The sequence below is a fragment of the Stegostoma tigrinum genome, chromosome 27, assembly GCF_030684315.1.
Source record: "Stegostoma tigrinum isolate sSteTig4 chromosome 27, sSteTig4.hap1, whole genome shotgun sequence".
NCBI classification, from domain to species: domain Eukaryota; kingdom Metazoa; phylum Chordata; class Chondrichthyes; order Orectolobiformes; family Stegostomatidae; genus Stegostoma; species Stegostoma tigrinum.
Window position 1 is genome coordinate 27,949,009 of NC_081380.1, and position 15,680 is coordinate 27,964,688.

The following is a 15,680-nucleotide window of genomic DNA, read 5'->3' on the forward strand; positions in this document are numbered from 1 at the left end:
AAGGGAAAGGGTTAAGATTGGATTCACGCGCCCTGGTTGTAAGTTTTAAGTGTCAAGAATGATTATTTGTGTCAACATTTAAACGCTCCACCTCTCGACAGTGGATCGCTGCGATGCTTCTTATGACACCATTTAAAATACGTAATGAGACGTGCCCGAGTAAGAACATATTCTGGAGTAAATTGGGACAGATTATTTTGCCTTTATAAATATTCTATCATGCAAACTGCCTGAGCTCAAATCTGCCCAACAACCATTTTGCAACGTGTCCGACAATCACTTTACACAATCTACTTTGCGAAGCGAAAGTGGATACTTAACATCGGGAAGTTCGTTTACAATGCCGGGTCACTAAGCGCACACTATTTGCAGTGCTGTTATTACATTTCACTTCAGTAATTTGAAGGAAGATGAAAGGAAGTTGCCTGTCTCTGATCGCCGCTCCTCGCCACATTGATGTAGGGTACTTCATGTGGCGCACACATGAGTTCCCCACTTCTCTCCACCCCCAACCTCACACAACATCCCTCTCCCCCAACAAAATATTTACAGTAGCCCTTTTTGCAGTTTTAAGCATCTTGTTTCCATGAATTCCAGCTTTTTGCACCTAAACACGTGATGTAAAGGGACTTCTTTCAAGTCAGTTTCACTTGTGTGTAGGCGGAATGGGGTTACAGGATATGGAACTTCCACTGTGATCAGTTACTTAACACAAACTGGAGGCGTGGGGGAGTGGGGTGGGGGGAGGGTAGTTTGCAATTTTCAGTTACCTCCTTGAACATCACAGGCGAGTTGCTAACTCCATGATGCTGCGGGGTGTCTGGGTTGATTGTTTTCTTCACCCAACTGCAAAAAAGATCTTTTTGATATCGGAAGGAAGCCTGCGCTCCAGTCATGTAACCAGATGCTTTGCAGCTGAATAAAATAGTGAAGCAGAGATAGACACGGTGGCCGCAAAGATGTTGCTCAGCCCTTATCTCTATTCATTCCTGACCAACACATGTCATCTGTGCGAGAGTCAAAGGAAAAAGGTCCCTAGACAGAAGACTGCAGCTGTCACTCTGAAGTCTGTAGGGCCATGTCCACACCATCCGCGTTTCTCCCTGCTGCCTGAGAAGAACCCCATGTGCAGAAGGGGTTTATTGATTCTTTTTCATTTACGTTTTCACAGGGATTGTGCGTGGGGATATAAAGCGATAAGCGTCTGTCTTAGGGAATTCCGGACGAATGGACGGATAGGGGGGCAAAGGAAGCAACCGCGCAACAAAGACTGTGTCCATCTTGGCAAAGATGGAAGTTGGTGCCCACTGCATGTCGCTCCTTTACTGGGAGCGGGATCGGTTTTCCTTTCCGCGCAATTACGGGGCATTTTTTACCACGGTGGCCGCGAGTCTGCGGGGAATAAGGGCGATTTATTTGCACCTTTCGTAGCCATTTGTCAGAAACTACACAACTCCTTAGTTCACCGTTGCAAAGAGAAAAAAAATACATAATGGTTTTAGAGGTACGGACATGTGTCGGGAAAAAGGTAAAAACAAACGTGGTTGTACGAATAAAAATGCTCGGCTCACTATTTGTGGAGAGACCGTAAACGTGTCGGTGTTGAATTTATTGATGATGTCAGTACACATAGTAGCACAGCAATTCCGACAACCCCCACACCTCCCCCCCCACCCAACACACACACACGCCATGTCATCTTTTCTACAAAAGGAAACTGGAAGAAGAGCAGGGGTGGCCTGCTTCTATATGGAGAAGAGATCAAATTGTAGGGCACTGGACACCAATGAGAAAAGTAACTCCTGAGATGCTGCTTCGCTTGCTGTGTTCGTCCGGCTCCACACTTTGCTAGCTCGAAAAATAACAGCGAACGTAAGTAAGCGAAATACTTTGTTAAAGTAGGAAACACGTAAAGATTTGTCCAGCACGAATTAAAAGTTCAAAGTCTATCTAGAGGTCGAGTTGATCCCTTAACCGAGGTGTTAAGGCACTCAGAAGACGAGTTAACATATTTTGTATAATTGCCAAATGAATGCTCACTAACAATATTTGTGTTCTCTAAGCATTGAGCCCCTCGTTCAGGCTATTAAGGCCTACTCGAATAAAGCCGAAAATGCTGTCTTCCTCGCACTGTTATAGTCTTAAGATTCGGTCTGCAGAGATCGGTTGTTATTGCCTCGGAGACAAAAACGACTGCAGATGCTGGAATCCTTTGCCTGTTCCTGCCTTTAGTCGGTGAGAAGTGAAGGGATCACACCATTCTCCAAATATTACAGGTGCTGCAAGAATACTGCTGCACATGTTTTTGTTAAAGTACGGCAAGCGTCTGAACTGAATGCAAATATTCAACTTTCACGGCACCCATGGGTTTGGCAGCTGAGATCTGTCAACTGCATGGAGAGGCCGACTGGAGGGTGAGCCTTTCTTGTTCTGTTTCCATCCGCGCTGATGGAATATACACAAAAAATCAAAACTTTCAGTCTGACACTACGTATGCAAATATGTTTAAGCACTAATTTGGCGTCGAGTTCAAGATTAAGCGGGGTGGGGGGAGGAACGCCTATTAAACATCGCAAGTAAGCCTTTCTCCTTGAGCAGGCCATTCATCAACAAGTACAGAGGTGACAAAATGACTTGTTAGGTCTTTCTTATCGTCTGTCACGTTTTGAACGGATACCACTTCAAAGGTTAAGATGCATTGGCAGACAGGGAAAAAGGGCTCATGCATATGCAAGTTATTTATTGACACACCCCACCGTTGTGCTTGTATTAAACGTCATATGCGCCTCCTTTGCCATTTTTTCACCTGGTTATGGGTAAATATTCATCCCCACGCACTCACCCTTAAATAAAATGTTTATTTCACGTTGATCAGTCTGATTAAGGTATCGCCTTCGTACCTTTTCTGCCAATTAATATGGCTTGCCACTTAATTACAGCGCAATCGTTCTGCAACAATCTGTCAAACGACAGAAACACGGTACTCCCCATCCCAATAAAAATCACGTGAGAAAAGATGCAATCTCTGATTTTTCTTTTCGTTGTTTGCCTCAAAAATCTGGCCAAGAGAAACCGACGCCCCTTCCGCTCACACACAACCCACTAAAAGTCCAAAAGGGCAAAGAGGGCTTGAAACCTATATTTTCTTGCTGTTTGTTTTGGTAGTTTGCTTTGCTCCCTTTCTCTCAGGCTGACGCTTTCCCGCGAGACAAAAGTGCAACGTTCAAATTGCAACTGGAAAATGGAACAAAGCAGAGAAAGGAAACAGGGAGGAGGGATGCGACGGTGCAAAGTAAAACGGAAAAAGAAAACAAAGAGGAAACAACAAGGCGAACTATACCTAAGGCTCAGAAACGGCCGCGGCTTCCGTTATTTCTCTTAAAGGCGAGATGTTGCGAGTCGCAGGAAGGCAGGAAAAAAAGGCAACACACTCATACAAAAAAACTGTCATAAATTAGCGGTTGCCATGGTAGCTGCGTGGCTGATTGGACAGGGGCGCCGGTGACGCGGCGGGACGTGTGACGGCGATGTGAATAAGGTGTGCGCCGGCTCCAGGAAACATGCAGTCGAGTGAGGGCGTGCGGCGAGCAGAGCAGCAGCAGCTGGTGATTGGCATGTTTATCCACACAACTCCTCTAGCTGTACAGTAAACACGACTGGAGATATTTCTCTTCCAAGACCAGGAAAGTTGAACCATGAAATCAAAATCAATGCTTGCCACAGGCCTGTCACCCATATGTTATTTCTGGAGTATTTAATATCTAGAGATATTACTATTTTGCTAATGGTACATACATACTGCAGTATTATTATAAGAAAGCCAAGCAAATAACTTACGAGACAAAGTTAAACCTTGGCATCTTTGTGCATCATGTTGAAGTAAACAATTTAATACTCCAGAGTGACAGCACTGTTGCTTATTGGTCAGTATAGTGTGTCTTTTTTTTGTTTTTATTTTGTAGTTATTTCTTGAGAGGGCGATTGTTGCTCTAGGAGCTCACCTGCGTCGGTTTGCTTTCACTCATATCAGCTACCTCAAAAAAAACAAAACGCTGGCCACTTCATCGTTTGGAACCGTCGCCCTTTAATAAGAGCCATTTTAAGGATCAGCCTGGTGGACGTTCGAGGACCTCATTATTACCAGCCAAATATCTAACCGTCAGCTATCTCATTTTCTGGGAACAATCCAAAGACAATGGTGCACTGTGCGGGGTGCGAGAGGCCTATTCTTGATAGGTTTCTATTAAACGTCCTGGACAGAGCTTGGCATGTGAAATGTGTACAGTGCTGCGAATGTAAATGCAATTTAACAGAGAAATGTTTTTCGCGAGAAGGAAAGCTCTACTGCAAAAACGACTTCTTTCGGTGAGTACAATGGTTTTTGAGCCATCGTCAGAATGATAGTGCTGTCTTCTATTCGTACTGTGGTAAACTACAAATTATTGCGTTCATTCAGTATGATTGTTTTTGTTATTTAGTGAGAAGACCAGATGATTTGTTGAACCGTTGAGTAATTTTAATCTTTAAGACTCATCCCGAATAAATTGTGAAGTGTTTAAGAAAAAATCCTCAGTCCCTCAAATAACTTTATTACTTGCGATTTGACGAAACGACTGAATTGCATGAGCATAAAACGTAAAATTCGCCCACTTTCGTTCAGTCCTGTCCAGAAACTTTGCTGGTGTGAAATACGGAAAGTGTTTATTCAGCAGGAGACGCACGATTCTCTTGCTGAGGCAAATTAAAGCCGAGATCAATAACCACGAGTCCTAGAGGAAATCCATTGGCTCTGTCTACGTACTTGTTTTTATTTTATTGTAACGATGTGATAAGTGGTTTTGAATAACAAAATATTTACAGAGAAAACACAGATAAATTGCGTATGGGCAAACCTCTCTCACCAACCAGCTAAACGAACTACAAAATACCTGCTCAAATGCAATTCTCTATGCTACGAACTAAGCCCATTACCAAATGTACAATCCGTAACAATGAAGAAATATATTGCACACTGAAGGGCAGCAATGTTCCTGTTGCTTCTCGAGCAACTTAATCTTACCTAACTTTTCATTGCTCACAATTTTAATTCGCAAATAGCATCAATGTTAACGTCGTTACCGCTCTTCTTCAGTCAATAAGCCGAACTGGATTCGCCGTTCCAGCAAAAAGTTTTAACATTTAGATTTATAACGAGTCTTCCCTCAAGAAATAATACTCGGTTTCAAGTTACAGATGTAAATGCGATCTTTTGCCTATTGCTTATATACCGGAACCATTGACTGAACTCACCACTTCCTCAGTTATTATTAATGAATGGTTTAATGTCAAGTTTGGAGACCTTTCTAATCAGGCTCTCCTGAAATCTCCTTCCTCCTCCGGGATCATACGCCGTCATCACTTCAATCTGCCGTCACCTGCAAATGACGTAACGTTTATTAATCCAATGATTTTTACATTCAACTTGGATATGAGACTTTTTTTAAAATGCAGTTTTTGATAATGTAATTTTGCTTCATCGCGCGTCAGTATTTGCCAAAACGTTTTCTGGTGAATTGCCACCTTTGTAGCATTTAAAAGCCCTTTTCTTGAATACATAGGTTGATGTTTTTTCCTTACTTAAAATGAATTACAAGGGAAACTTCAGGAAAGTATTTGGTGCTCACTTGTTATACGATTTCGTTAAGACTCCTGTTCGTCAAGGAATACAATGACATTAAATAATGTATCGAAATGTATTAATATTGATAAAAAACAATCAGACCTTTTATAAATCTTGAAATAATATGGAATACGATGCTCGTGCGGCGACTTTTCCAAGTGACCTAAACCGCTTTCAATTTCTGATTTAACTTTGTCACTACAATCACAGCCAGCTTTTACTTTCACCGAATTAACAGTTGTTTATGTCAGGAGCTTCTCCCCCACCCCACCCCCCAACCCCTGTCAGATCTATACTATAAATTGAAGAGGGATCAAACCATTAAGCGTCAACGCAGTTAATGCGAACAATAATTGCAGTCCGTTGCTTTATGAGTGACGGAGGAAGTTTAGTCTGGTTGAATGTAAAAGGTTCCCTAAAACATTCGAACACAGGTTTTCCATGAAACCTTGTACTGATTGCCAAAGATATTTTTAAGTTTAAAAAAAAATGAACAGCTCAGTGAACAATCTGTTCCATGCAGGTGTGTCAGCTCCTATGTTACGCTGATTTCTGTAGCTTGATAACTGTACACCCACAGGCTGCATTTCCTATCGGTTTGTGTATTGGTGGGTCACATTCGGACAATGTAAGTGAACTATCACAGTCGCCCTGCCCACGGTAAAAAAAAATGTAATTTAAGTCTCTACGCTTTGCGGTTCAAACCGGCCCGGGGTTGAGTAGTTAACTGCATTAAAATGCAATTTTCTTTGACACCTTCTTTCCTCTCTTTATCTGGTCCGTTTCAGTCGTTTTGGCACTAAGTGTGCCGGCTGCTATCAGGGTATCTCCCCGAGCGATCTGGTGAGGAGAGCGAGGAGCAAAGTCTTTCACCTGAACTGTTTTACTTGTATGATATGCAACAAGCAACTTTCCACCGGAGAAGAGCTCTACATCATAGACGAAAACAAATTTGTTTGCAAAGACGATTTTCTAAACAGCAATAATTCGAGAGAAAACGGCGCGCTGTCAGGTAAAAAACAAATCCATGTGTGCGCTGAGGTCCAGGTGCCAGAGTAGTCCAGTAAATGTTTACCTTCACGCGAACGTGAAGGGATCCAAAACTGGGGTGTAACTCGAATCTCATATTTTGCTGGGAGAAAAACTGTCACCACAAAACAGGACCCAGTGTAAGATGGAGAAGGCCGGAAAGTATTCTGAATTGGGTAGATTCGATTACAAAATTCAGGAATACAGTACTCCCATTACGAGTCCGCCCCAATTTAACAGTTATTAACTCTTAATCTCTTTAAATTCCTCATAAATCCCATACTCTGCTTTTGCGTTGCCTGGCGAGCAGCAACCCACACTGTTATCCCGGAGCTTTTCTGCCACATCTTGCTCTCTGTATCCATTCTATTATTTGGTTTCAGTTTAGGCGCCCGGTCAATGTTATTCTCCGTTCTTCTACTTTCATTTCAACGTGGTCGTAAAGTGAAAACAAATGTATTTTCGCGAGGGCGGATGGAATAAAAGGATAAACATTTGGAATGTCCCTAGTTGTACCGTTTAAGTTCGGTGTTTTCGAATGCAAGAATCCCGGGACTCGGCAGTCCAAAGGGCGATCTATCAATTACTGGGTGCGCTGTCTGTAATTATCATCGTTTTGCTGCGTTATTTATGTGATGTGAACTCATACATCATCCCATTTCATTTTGTGCGTTGTACAGTAACGGCATGTAGCGATCAAAGTTTCTCACCGGATTCTCAAGATCATTTACAAGATGACACAAAAGACTCAGAAAGCGCCAATATTTCAGATAAAGAGACTGCCATTAACGAGAACGAGGAACAGAACCTGGGAGCGAAGCGCCGCGGACCGCGCACGACCATCAAAGCGAAGCAGCTGGAAACCCTCAAAGCGGCTTTTGCAGCAACCCCTAAACCAACCAGGCACATCCGAGAGCAGCTGGCTCAGGAGACCGGGCTCAATATGAGGGTTATACAGGTGAGAGAGTTCTTCGGAAGGGAGTGTTCAAAGTAAGCACAGCATTGCGATTCGGCCAAAACACAAAACGTGGAGGAAAATGCTGAACCGTAATTAAACAGCGACTCAGGGAATCAGAAGGTTATGCAGTCGGGATGATTAGCAAGGAACAGATAACCCGTGGAAAGAGACTAAATGTGTGAGTGTTCAGATAAAAATAGTTAAGCAACAAGGCGTGTAGGAAACTCATAGCGTTGACCCGGGATAAATCCTCAGAGCTGCGAGATTACGCACACCATCCCCCCCCCCAAAAAAAAAGGTTATAGAGACTGCCAAACCTCAGTGGGGAAAAGTTTTTGAGTCGGGATAAACTCTCGTCCGAGAAAAGAAGGTGGATATGGGAAGGCGGGTAAGCAGTCTGCTTCAGTCAGGTCAAATGCGCGGGTTTTGGACGCAGGTAACCGAAACAGCCCAGAAAGGGCTGCGCCCGAGAGGGCAAACCGTGTTCGTCCACAAGTAAATAGAAAAAAAAGCTGGACAAACGCAGCGTCAGGGCGGCACAAATCACGGACAAACGAAAACGGCTCAGCGGCGAAGTGAAACGATGAATGAAATGGCAGAACGTAAACTGACTGCAAGTACTGGAGGACTGATGACTGAGCTCCAGAATTAAACTGTCATTTGCATGAGTTCAAGAGGTATTACATGAGCAACCCCCCCCCCCCCCAATACACACACACAATCTTCGATTAATTAATAGCCAGTTTTGAAGCAACCAGGGTGGAAACGGGGTAGAGGCCATTATTCACACCGTGGAGCAAATACGAGGGCCCACATTCTGAAATGGGTGACGAGAGAAGGGCAAAGCCGTCATTTCATTTGACCCAAGTTAAATATAAGTCGCATCACCCAGGCCAGCGGTAACAATTACGTAATATTGCAGGACATCTGGAATTAGCTTGCCAAACCATTCCCTGTCTACAAAAACAAAGTATACTCTTGAAAATATTTTTTTCTCCCAATTTGCCACAGTAATGCGCTGATTTTTTAAGCACGTTTACTCCATTCAATACAACTTTATTAATACACGTCTGAATTTTTCTCAACAAACTGTAAAAATTCAACTGTTATTTAATGAGTCCATTATCTCATTAACGACCATTGTAAAGGTAAGTGGCCAAGAAAGTTTACTCCATTTTCATTTGCCTCATTTTGGACAAGATGTTAAAATTCTTCCTTCCCTACACCCCACCCCAACTCCACAAAAATGTGTCAGTTGAAACATTATTCCAACACACGCCTTTGAACACATGAAAAGAACTTGATTTTCATTTCAAGTGGCAATTGCAGTTTAAAATATTCGAATGACGTTGACTGTGTGTTAGCTTAAAGGTCTGGAATCAAGGGGAAATATTGAAATGTTCCGCGTGATTATTGTAAATTCGGTTCCGCGTCTGTCTCCGAGCAAGCCTTCTAGTTTCCTGAAAAATAAAAGTATTACTTTGGAGATACCTTTATATATTGGTATGTTGCAGTCTGAAATTAAATAGAAACAAAAAAAATTAAGTGTTGCATGTAAACCTTAGTTTTGAATTATAGGGCAGGAAGGGCATTGTTTGTGTTGTACAATTTCATATTAACAAATGAATGTAGAAATTAAAGGGGAAAAAATCTCGTGGCTGTTTTGTGCCCCAGGTCTGGTTCCAGAACAGGAGGTCTAAGGAGAGGCGGATGAAACAGCTGAGTGCTTTAGGGGCCCGCAGACACGCGTTTTTCCGCAGCCCCAGACGGATGAGACCCCTGGGAGATCGCCTCGACGGGGCTGACATGATGGGAAACGGCCCTTTCAATTACTACGGGGGTAAGTCCCAATTCATTTCTATTAAACACTCCCCAGGATGTGCTTAAAAACTGATTACTTATTTAATGAGAAGGACGCTGCAAATTCAGTTTTACAGTCATGTATTGACGGACAATTGAAATACTGTATGAAGTTAGCCATTTATTGATTTTTTATTGACTTGTTCAATCACTGATTACCCGAAGAGTCTCTTCGTGCTATTTTAAGCCTAGAAGTATCTATTTTCCCGCAACGATCTACTTGTCAATGCCAGATCAGTTTCATATGCGGAATCAGCCAAGCAGTATTTCCTGCGCTGAAGAATAGTCTGAAAGTCAGGGAGCCCCAATAAATACAAGGTAAACTAGATTGCCCGCCAACAATAATTACAGAAATATATTAAAATATTTGAAATAACGGAATACATCTGTCATTATAAAATAAACTCAGAAAATAGCATACCGATGCATTGTCAGAGGGTAATGTTTACTACTGATTTCAACAGTAGCTCAACTGCTTAAAGTTTTTTCTTCAATTCAAACCTGACAAAAAAAAATCCCATTTGGAGTTAACAGAGTGCAATTTAAACCAGCTAGCACCCCTAAATAGAGACTGCCACGAAGTGAAGAACCGTTTAACTTTAACGGGTTAGCTTAACAATTATATTGCTGGATACGATGTATTGAACGTTTACCCGTTTTAACTTTCTAATAGAAACATCTCACTTGTTGCTTGGGCAGTGCAATGTGAATGAAGCAAGTGTACAAGTTATTCCATTTTATTTGTTTATATCCTGTTTACTTTATACAACTGCAAGCGTTATATTCCAATTCAAACTAGTATGCAATTCAAGTAGGACCTGGTGGTACTGTTTAATTTGTTTCTGGCTTATTTTTGTGATGCAAATTATTTAATTGATTGGTTCTTAAAAGTGCACTGGATTGGTTGTACATTTTATGTGGATACAATACATTCCGAAATATCGAGAAATACATTTGATACAATTTCACTATATAATCATGTGGAATAACAGTTGTGAGCTTTTCAGAGACAACGTTTCCATGTTTATGTTTCATGACGGGCTGGTGGGGCTTCTCCTGGATTGTCAACAACAGACTTGCTGTTTATTTGATGGCAAAATCACGGGAAAGACAATAAATATACAGGAGGGAAGGGGTTTAAGTAATATGGCGACAATGTACGGCGTAAGGGGGAGGCTCTTAACAAGGCCCTACCGCGAAGCTTAAATTTCATAAACCCTTTATCGCTCGGACTACTTCCTTCCATGACCCCCGGCACGAGTAGCCACTTTTGAATTTCCAATCATAGCTTTGCACTTTTCCCCCCATTGATTCCCAAAGAAAGATGTGCTGTAAATCAGAAAGAAAATGACCGCACTGATACTCTTTTACTTATTAAATATGGATCATAAATACTGCAAGTTTATTTTCAACTTCCAATTAAGTTGTGCTGGCAGTTCGTTGCTGCTACCATGTCAGCCAAGTACATTTGAAAGAAAACATTTGAAACAATGTTTAACGCGCAGCTTTAAGCTGGTCAGTTGCCAAGGATTTCCCTCGTTCGATCTGACAATGGAAAGGGGCACCGTTAAAATGAGGGCGGGTGCGATCGCCTGTTTTGAAATTTACTATCCAGTTACTTGGAGACCTTGATATGCCAGCATAATTTTCATTCGTATTTAGTGGCCAGTTTAAGTAAGTGTACTCTCTATTCCATTTACTCATGTAAATTAGCAGACATTCAGGCTGAATTGAAAAGGAACCAATCAGCTGTAGGATACTGCAACAAGCATTTAAATTTTAAAAATGCGTTTTACACAGAGAAAACATACCCTGATGCATTTCAGAAAATCATTCAAAAGAACCAACTGCCAATTAGGAAAAAACAATCTTGCTTTTCTTTAAAAAAAGATCATTCAGAATTTGTGGTGTAAAATATGTTGGTTCCTATCCCATTGTTTTGGATGCTCGGATGTTTGACTAATGCTGTTGGGAATGGTTTGCATTAATACCTGTGGAGTATTAGACAGCAGGCTAGTTTCGGAATATTTTATTGAATTTAGTGACTAATACAATGCGAGCGAGGGACTTAAAGCTCTGCTCCGAATAATAAAGTGTCTCTCAAAATCTTTCCAGCTCCAATGGTTGGACGGCAGGTTGTGATTTGCCGAATGCTCTGCAATGACTAGTTGAGCGCTAGTTTTCCGAGAGCGGTTGCATTTTGTAAAATGAGTGAGCATTATTCAAAAAGTGGGACCCTGCTGCGCCAGACCTTCTGTGTGATAGGGATTGATAACACAGAATAGTTTCCCAAGCGTTTGTTTGCAATCACATCTGTTTCATTTTTCAATTAAGAGATGAAATCTTGAGAGGGTGGATAAACAAGACATCAGTCTGATTTATAAATGGGACATGAATTAGAACAAAAAAAATTTGATTGCTGCTTGCCTTTCATGTTGCGCGTCACATTGTAAATTCAGAGTAATTCTGATCAACTGACTTTGGGGTTGATACAATGTAAGGGCCATTAAATAAAACAGAAAATAATTCAGTGTGTCACAAAATATGTTCTGATTTTATTGTCCGTTACATAGCTCTGAAAGAATTTAATTTTCAGGAGATGAAACAAATATTTATTCACGTTCCTGGACTTTTGACATGTCAGAGCAGAGGCAAAATCTAATTTTAAGGCATATCTTTAGATTAGAAAGTATTATTGCCATCTCTCGCTGCCTATGCACAGTAACCGCGTTTTATTTCAAAATGCTCCAGTAATAGCCTGTAGGTACCCCTAAAGACCAGAGAAAGTATAGTTTCTGATCACAATCTGGTATTGGTAGCAGATAAACTCCCGTGAACGCAATACTCCTCGATTCGCAAAGGAGATCAGCTAAAGTGATCGATTTCAATTGCAAAATGTTCAAAATGTTAGAAATTCCAACCTGCAAACTCTTACTGTTACTGTATGTTTTAAATTCTTTTGCAGAATGTTAATGTGAGAACAATTGCGGTTTTAATTTGATTTCACATTTCTCGCGTTTTTTTTTCAATAGCGCATTCCCGACAACTCCAACAAAACCAAATCAATCAGATTGCAGAGTTTACCCTACTCTTATTTATACTGACTTCTTGAAACTTCAATGTGTACATACCATTGTCTAAGGATGGCTTGTATTTATATTTAGTTGCTGTCTTTGTTCCCGTTCTCAGATTATCAGACTGAATATTATGGTCCTGGAGGCAATTATGATTTCTTTCCTCAAGGTCCCCCCTCTTCTCAAGCTCAGACTCCAGTGGATCTGGGTTTTGTGCCCTCTTCCGGGCCTGGGGCGACCCCACTCGGCGGACTTGAGCATCCACTGCCCGGCCATCATCCAAGCAACCTGCCCGGTCCAGGCGACAGTCAGAGGTTCACTGACATGATCTCTCACTCTCACGGGGACTCTCCGAGCCCGGAGCCGGGTCTAACGGGACCGTCAATGCACTCGATGGCTGCGGATGTTTTCGGACCGGGTCCCAGTCCGTCATTCTCCCTCACCAATGGGGGATACACCAGCCACTTGTCACATCCACCCCCGGAAATGAACGAGACTGCCGTTTGGTAACGACTTCCGACTTCGCGAAAATTGTTGATTTAACATCAAGGGACAATATTGACAGTTCTGTACCCCCCTCCCTCTCTCTCTCTCTCTGCTCCATCCCAACCCCAAAGACAATGCGTTGCCCGGACAGCAAGAAAAAGGCGAGATTTTCAAAGCTCGTTACAACAGATGTCGAAATAATTATATTTAAAAAAAACTTCAATCACGGAGAAAATTTGAACCAGCTTACATAATGACAGCGTCTGAAGCAGGGCGAACGAAAGCTGGGATTCCAAAACCCAAAAGGAACACATTTCAGAATGACCTCGAAAAGATAATAGCGTCTGGGAGCCCTCAAAACTTTAACGCAAACCATTCTACCTACACAAAGCTGAACAACAAAAAAGCTCATGAATAAACTGAAAGAGTCTACTGTTTACGTATTATATTTAATTCAGGACGTTAATGTTTTAGAAAACATTTTAGAGCCTCATGATCTGAATTGAAGAAACGGGCATCAAGTAACCAAACTTTTTTTTGTCTCCAAAAAAAACGTACAAAAAGGTTTGTGGAGTTGTGGTTCACAGCTCGTTTGTACAAAGTGTTTTTATTTTGCGTATGTTTACAAAAGTGGAAAACAAACTAGAAAGGTGCCAAATAGATAAGTCATAGCACAATTACTGTAGGTGCACTGCACCATCCACTGGAGAAAGTGTTCAGAAAGAGAGTGTTAAAAATATACTTTCAGCTAATTTTTAGCTCTCTCATCGGAGTCATTCATGTTGTTAATAATGCCCATTATAGATTCATACAGGATTTTATTTTTGTGTCTTACAGATACGAAAGGTCAAATATTTAAACAATTTTACTACATGGTCAAATATGCAGTCGAGAGCTGCTACTTTTTGCTTTATACAGTATAGGATTCCTCATATCATTTTTGTCATAATAGGCCTAAGCTTCTGTGACCTCCGTTGCATATTAGACCATTCACTGTATAAATGAAAACATGTTGAATAAATTTGTGACTTTTTAATAAAAAAATGATGTTTTAATGTCTGGAAATGTACGTGTTTTGTTTATAGTGACAGAATAAAGTGAAAGTTTCTTGCCCATATTTGCATTCATTTGGGGCAGCACGATGGCTAGTGGTTAGCACTACAGCCTCACAGTACTAAGGACCCAGGTTCGATTCCAGCCGTGGGCGACTGTCTGCGTGGAGTTTGCACGTTCTCCCCATGTCTGCGTGGGCTTCTCCCACAGTCCAAAGATGTGCATGTTAGGTGGATTGGCCATGCTAAGTTGCCCGTAGTGTTCAGGGGTGCGTGGGTTATAGGGGGATGGGCCTGAGTCGGATGCTGCAAAGTGGCCCCACACCTCAGGAAGGACATACTAGCCCTGGAGCGTGTCCAGCGGAGATTCACACGGATGATCCCTGAAATGGTAGGTTTAACGTATAATAAAATGGCTAAGGATCCTGGGATTGTACTCATTAGAGTTTAGAAGGTTGAGGGGAGATCTAATAGAAACTTACAAGATAATGTATGGTTTAGAAGGGGTGGACGCTGGGAAGTTGTTTCCATTAGGCGGGGAGACTAGGACCCGTGGGCACAGCCTTAAAATTAGAGGGGGTAAATTTAAAACTGAAATGAGACGACATTTCTTCAGCCAGAGAGTGGTGGGCTTGTGGAATTCATTGCGGCAGAGTGCAGTGGAGGCCGGGACGTTGGATGCTTTCAAGGCAGAGATCGACAAATTCTTGATCTCAAAGGAATCAAGGGCTACGGGGAGAGTGCAGGGAAGTGGTGTTGAAATGCCCATCAGCCATGATTTAAATGGCGGAATGGACTTGATGGGCTGAATGGCCTTCCTTCCACTCCTATGTCTTATGGTCTTATGGATCGGTGTGGACTTGTTGGGCTGAAGGGCCTGTTTCCACTCTGTACAGATTCTATGATTATTTATTCGTTCATTGTAAATTGTTAGCTCCAGAAATATGGTCTGTTTGAAACTTCCAACATTTTGAGGTAACTCCTCCAAATGATATCTTAACAGTTTCAAAACTTACAAAACTTTGATTTATTTGCATTAAAATGATAGCTATACTTTTTCCAGTTAATTAGTTTATTTGTGTTAATACTTTTTGTTTTTACAAAATTTAAAGAGAAAGCGTAGAATTTCGGTTAGAATATAATGCCTGGGTGCTCGATTTTCATTGAAGTTCATACCAACTGAACTTAATCGAAGTTTATTTTGTGAATAACTTCATTTAAATATTAGCGGTTGCAATATTAAACTAATCCAAACTCATCGAATGTGTTCATATACGTTTTAACAACGAATTACGAAATTGGAAGAACAGCCTCCTATTTCTGTTTTCATCGGCAATTATCTAAAACATTCCTTTTAAAATTAATAAGATTTAAAATTAAATCAATAATTGGCTTAAACCAATTTTAGTGATTTATCAATACGTCATTTCAGATGAACAGTAAATTGACCAACTGTTCCACTTTGGCGAGAAAAGAAAACTCGTGGAAATTCGTTTCTGGGAGAGGGTGAAATTGTAAGCAGAAGTCTACACATTTATTTTGTACATATCCGTTAAAAATAC

The 15,680-nt window shown here is 41.4% G+C and overlaps 1 protein-coding gene and 1 long non-coding RNA gene across 5 annotated transcripts in view; one reads left to right on the top strand and one right to left on the bottom strand.

Moving 5' to 3' along the window:
• LOC125464613 (uncharacterized) overlaps positions 1-3,470 on the bottom strand; it is a 26,110-nt gene extending 22,640 nt beyond the window's left edge. For both annotated transcript variants that reach the window (XR_007250056.2, XR_007250057.2), the window contains exon 1: positions 3,341-3,470. This is a non-coding gene — a long non-coding RNA (uncharacterized LOC125464613). The remainder of the gene's footprint in view (positions 1-3,340) is intronic.
• On the top strand, positions 1,717-14,087 carry LOC125464612 (LIM/homeobox protein Lhx1-like). 3 transcript variants are annotated; one of them, XM_048557218.2, is made up of 6 exons: positions 1,717-1,872; positions 3,190-4,365; positions 6,448-6,671; positions 7,369-7,646; positions 9,321-9,486; positions 12,696-14,087. In XM_048557218.2, exons 2-6 carry the CDS (start codon positions 4,196-4,198, stop codon positions 13,088-13,090), a joined length of 1,233 nt encoding a protein of 410 aa, XP_048413175.1. In that variant the 5' UTR covers positions 1,717-1,872; positions 3,190-4,195; the 3' UTR covers positions 13,091-14,087. The 3 variants fall into 3 exon arrangements, with proteins under 3 accessions (XP_048413175.1, XP_059511239.1, XP_059511238.1); XM_059655256.1 differs by lacking the exon at positions 1,717-1,872 and having other exon boundaries at positions 1,982-4,365; positions 7,459-7,646; XM_059655255.1 differs by lacking the exon at positions 1,717-1,872 and having other exon boundaries at positions 1,985-4,365.
• The last annotated feature ends 1,593 nt before the right edge of the window (positions 14,088-15,680 follow it).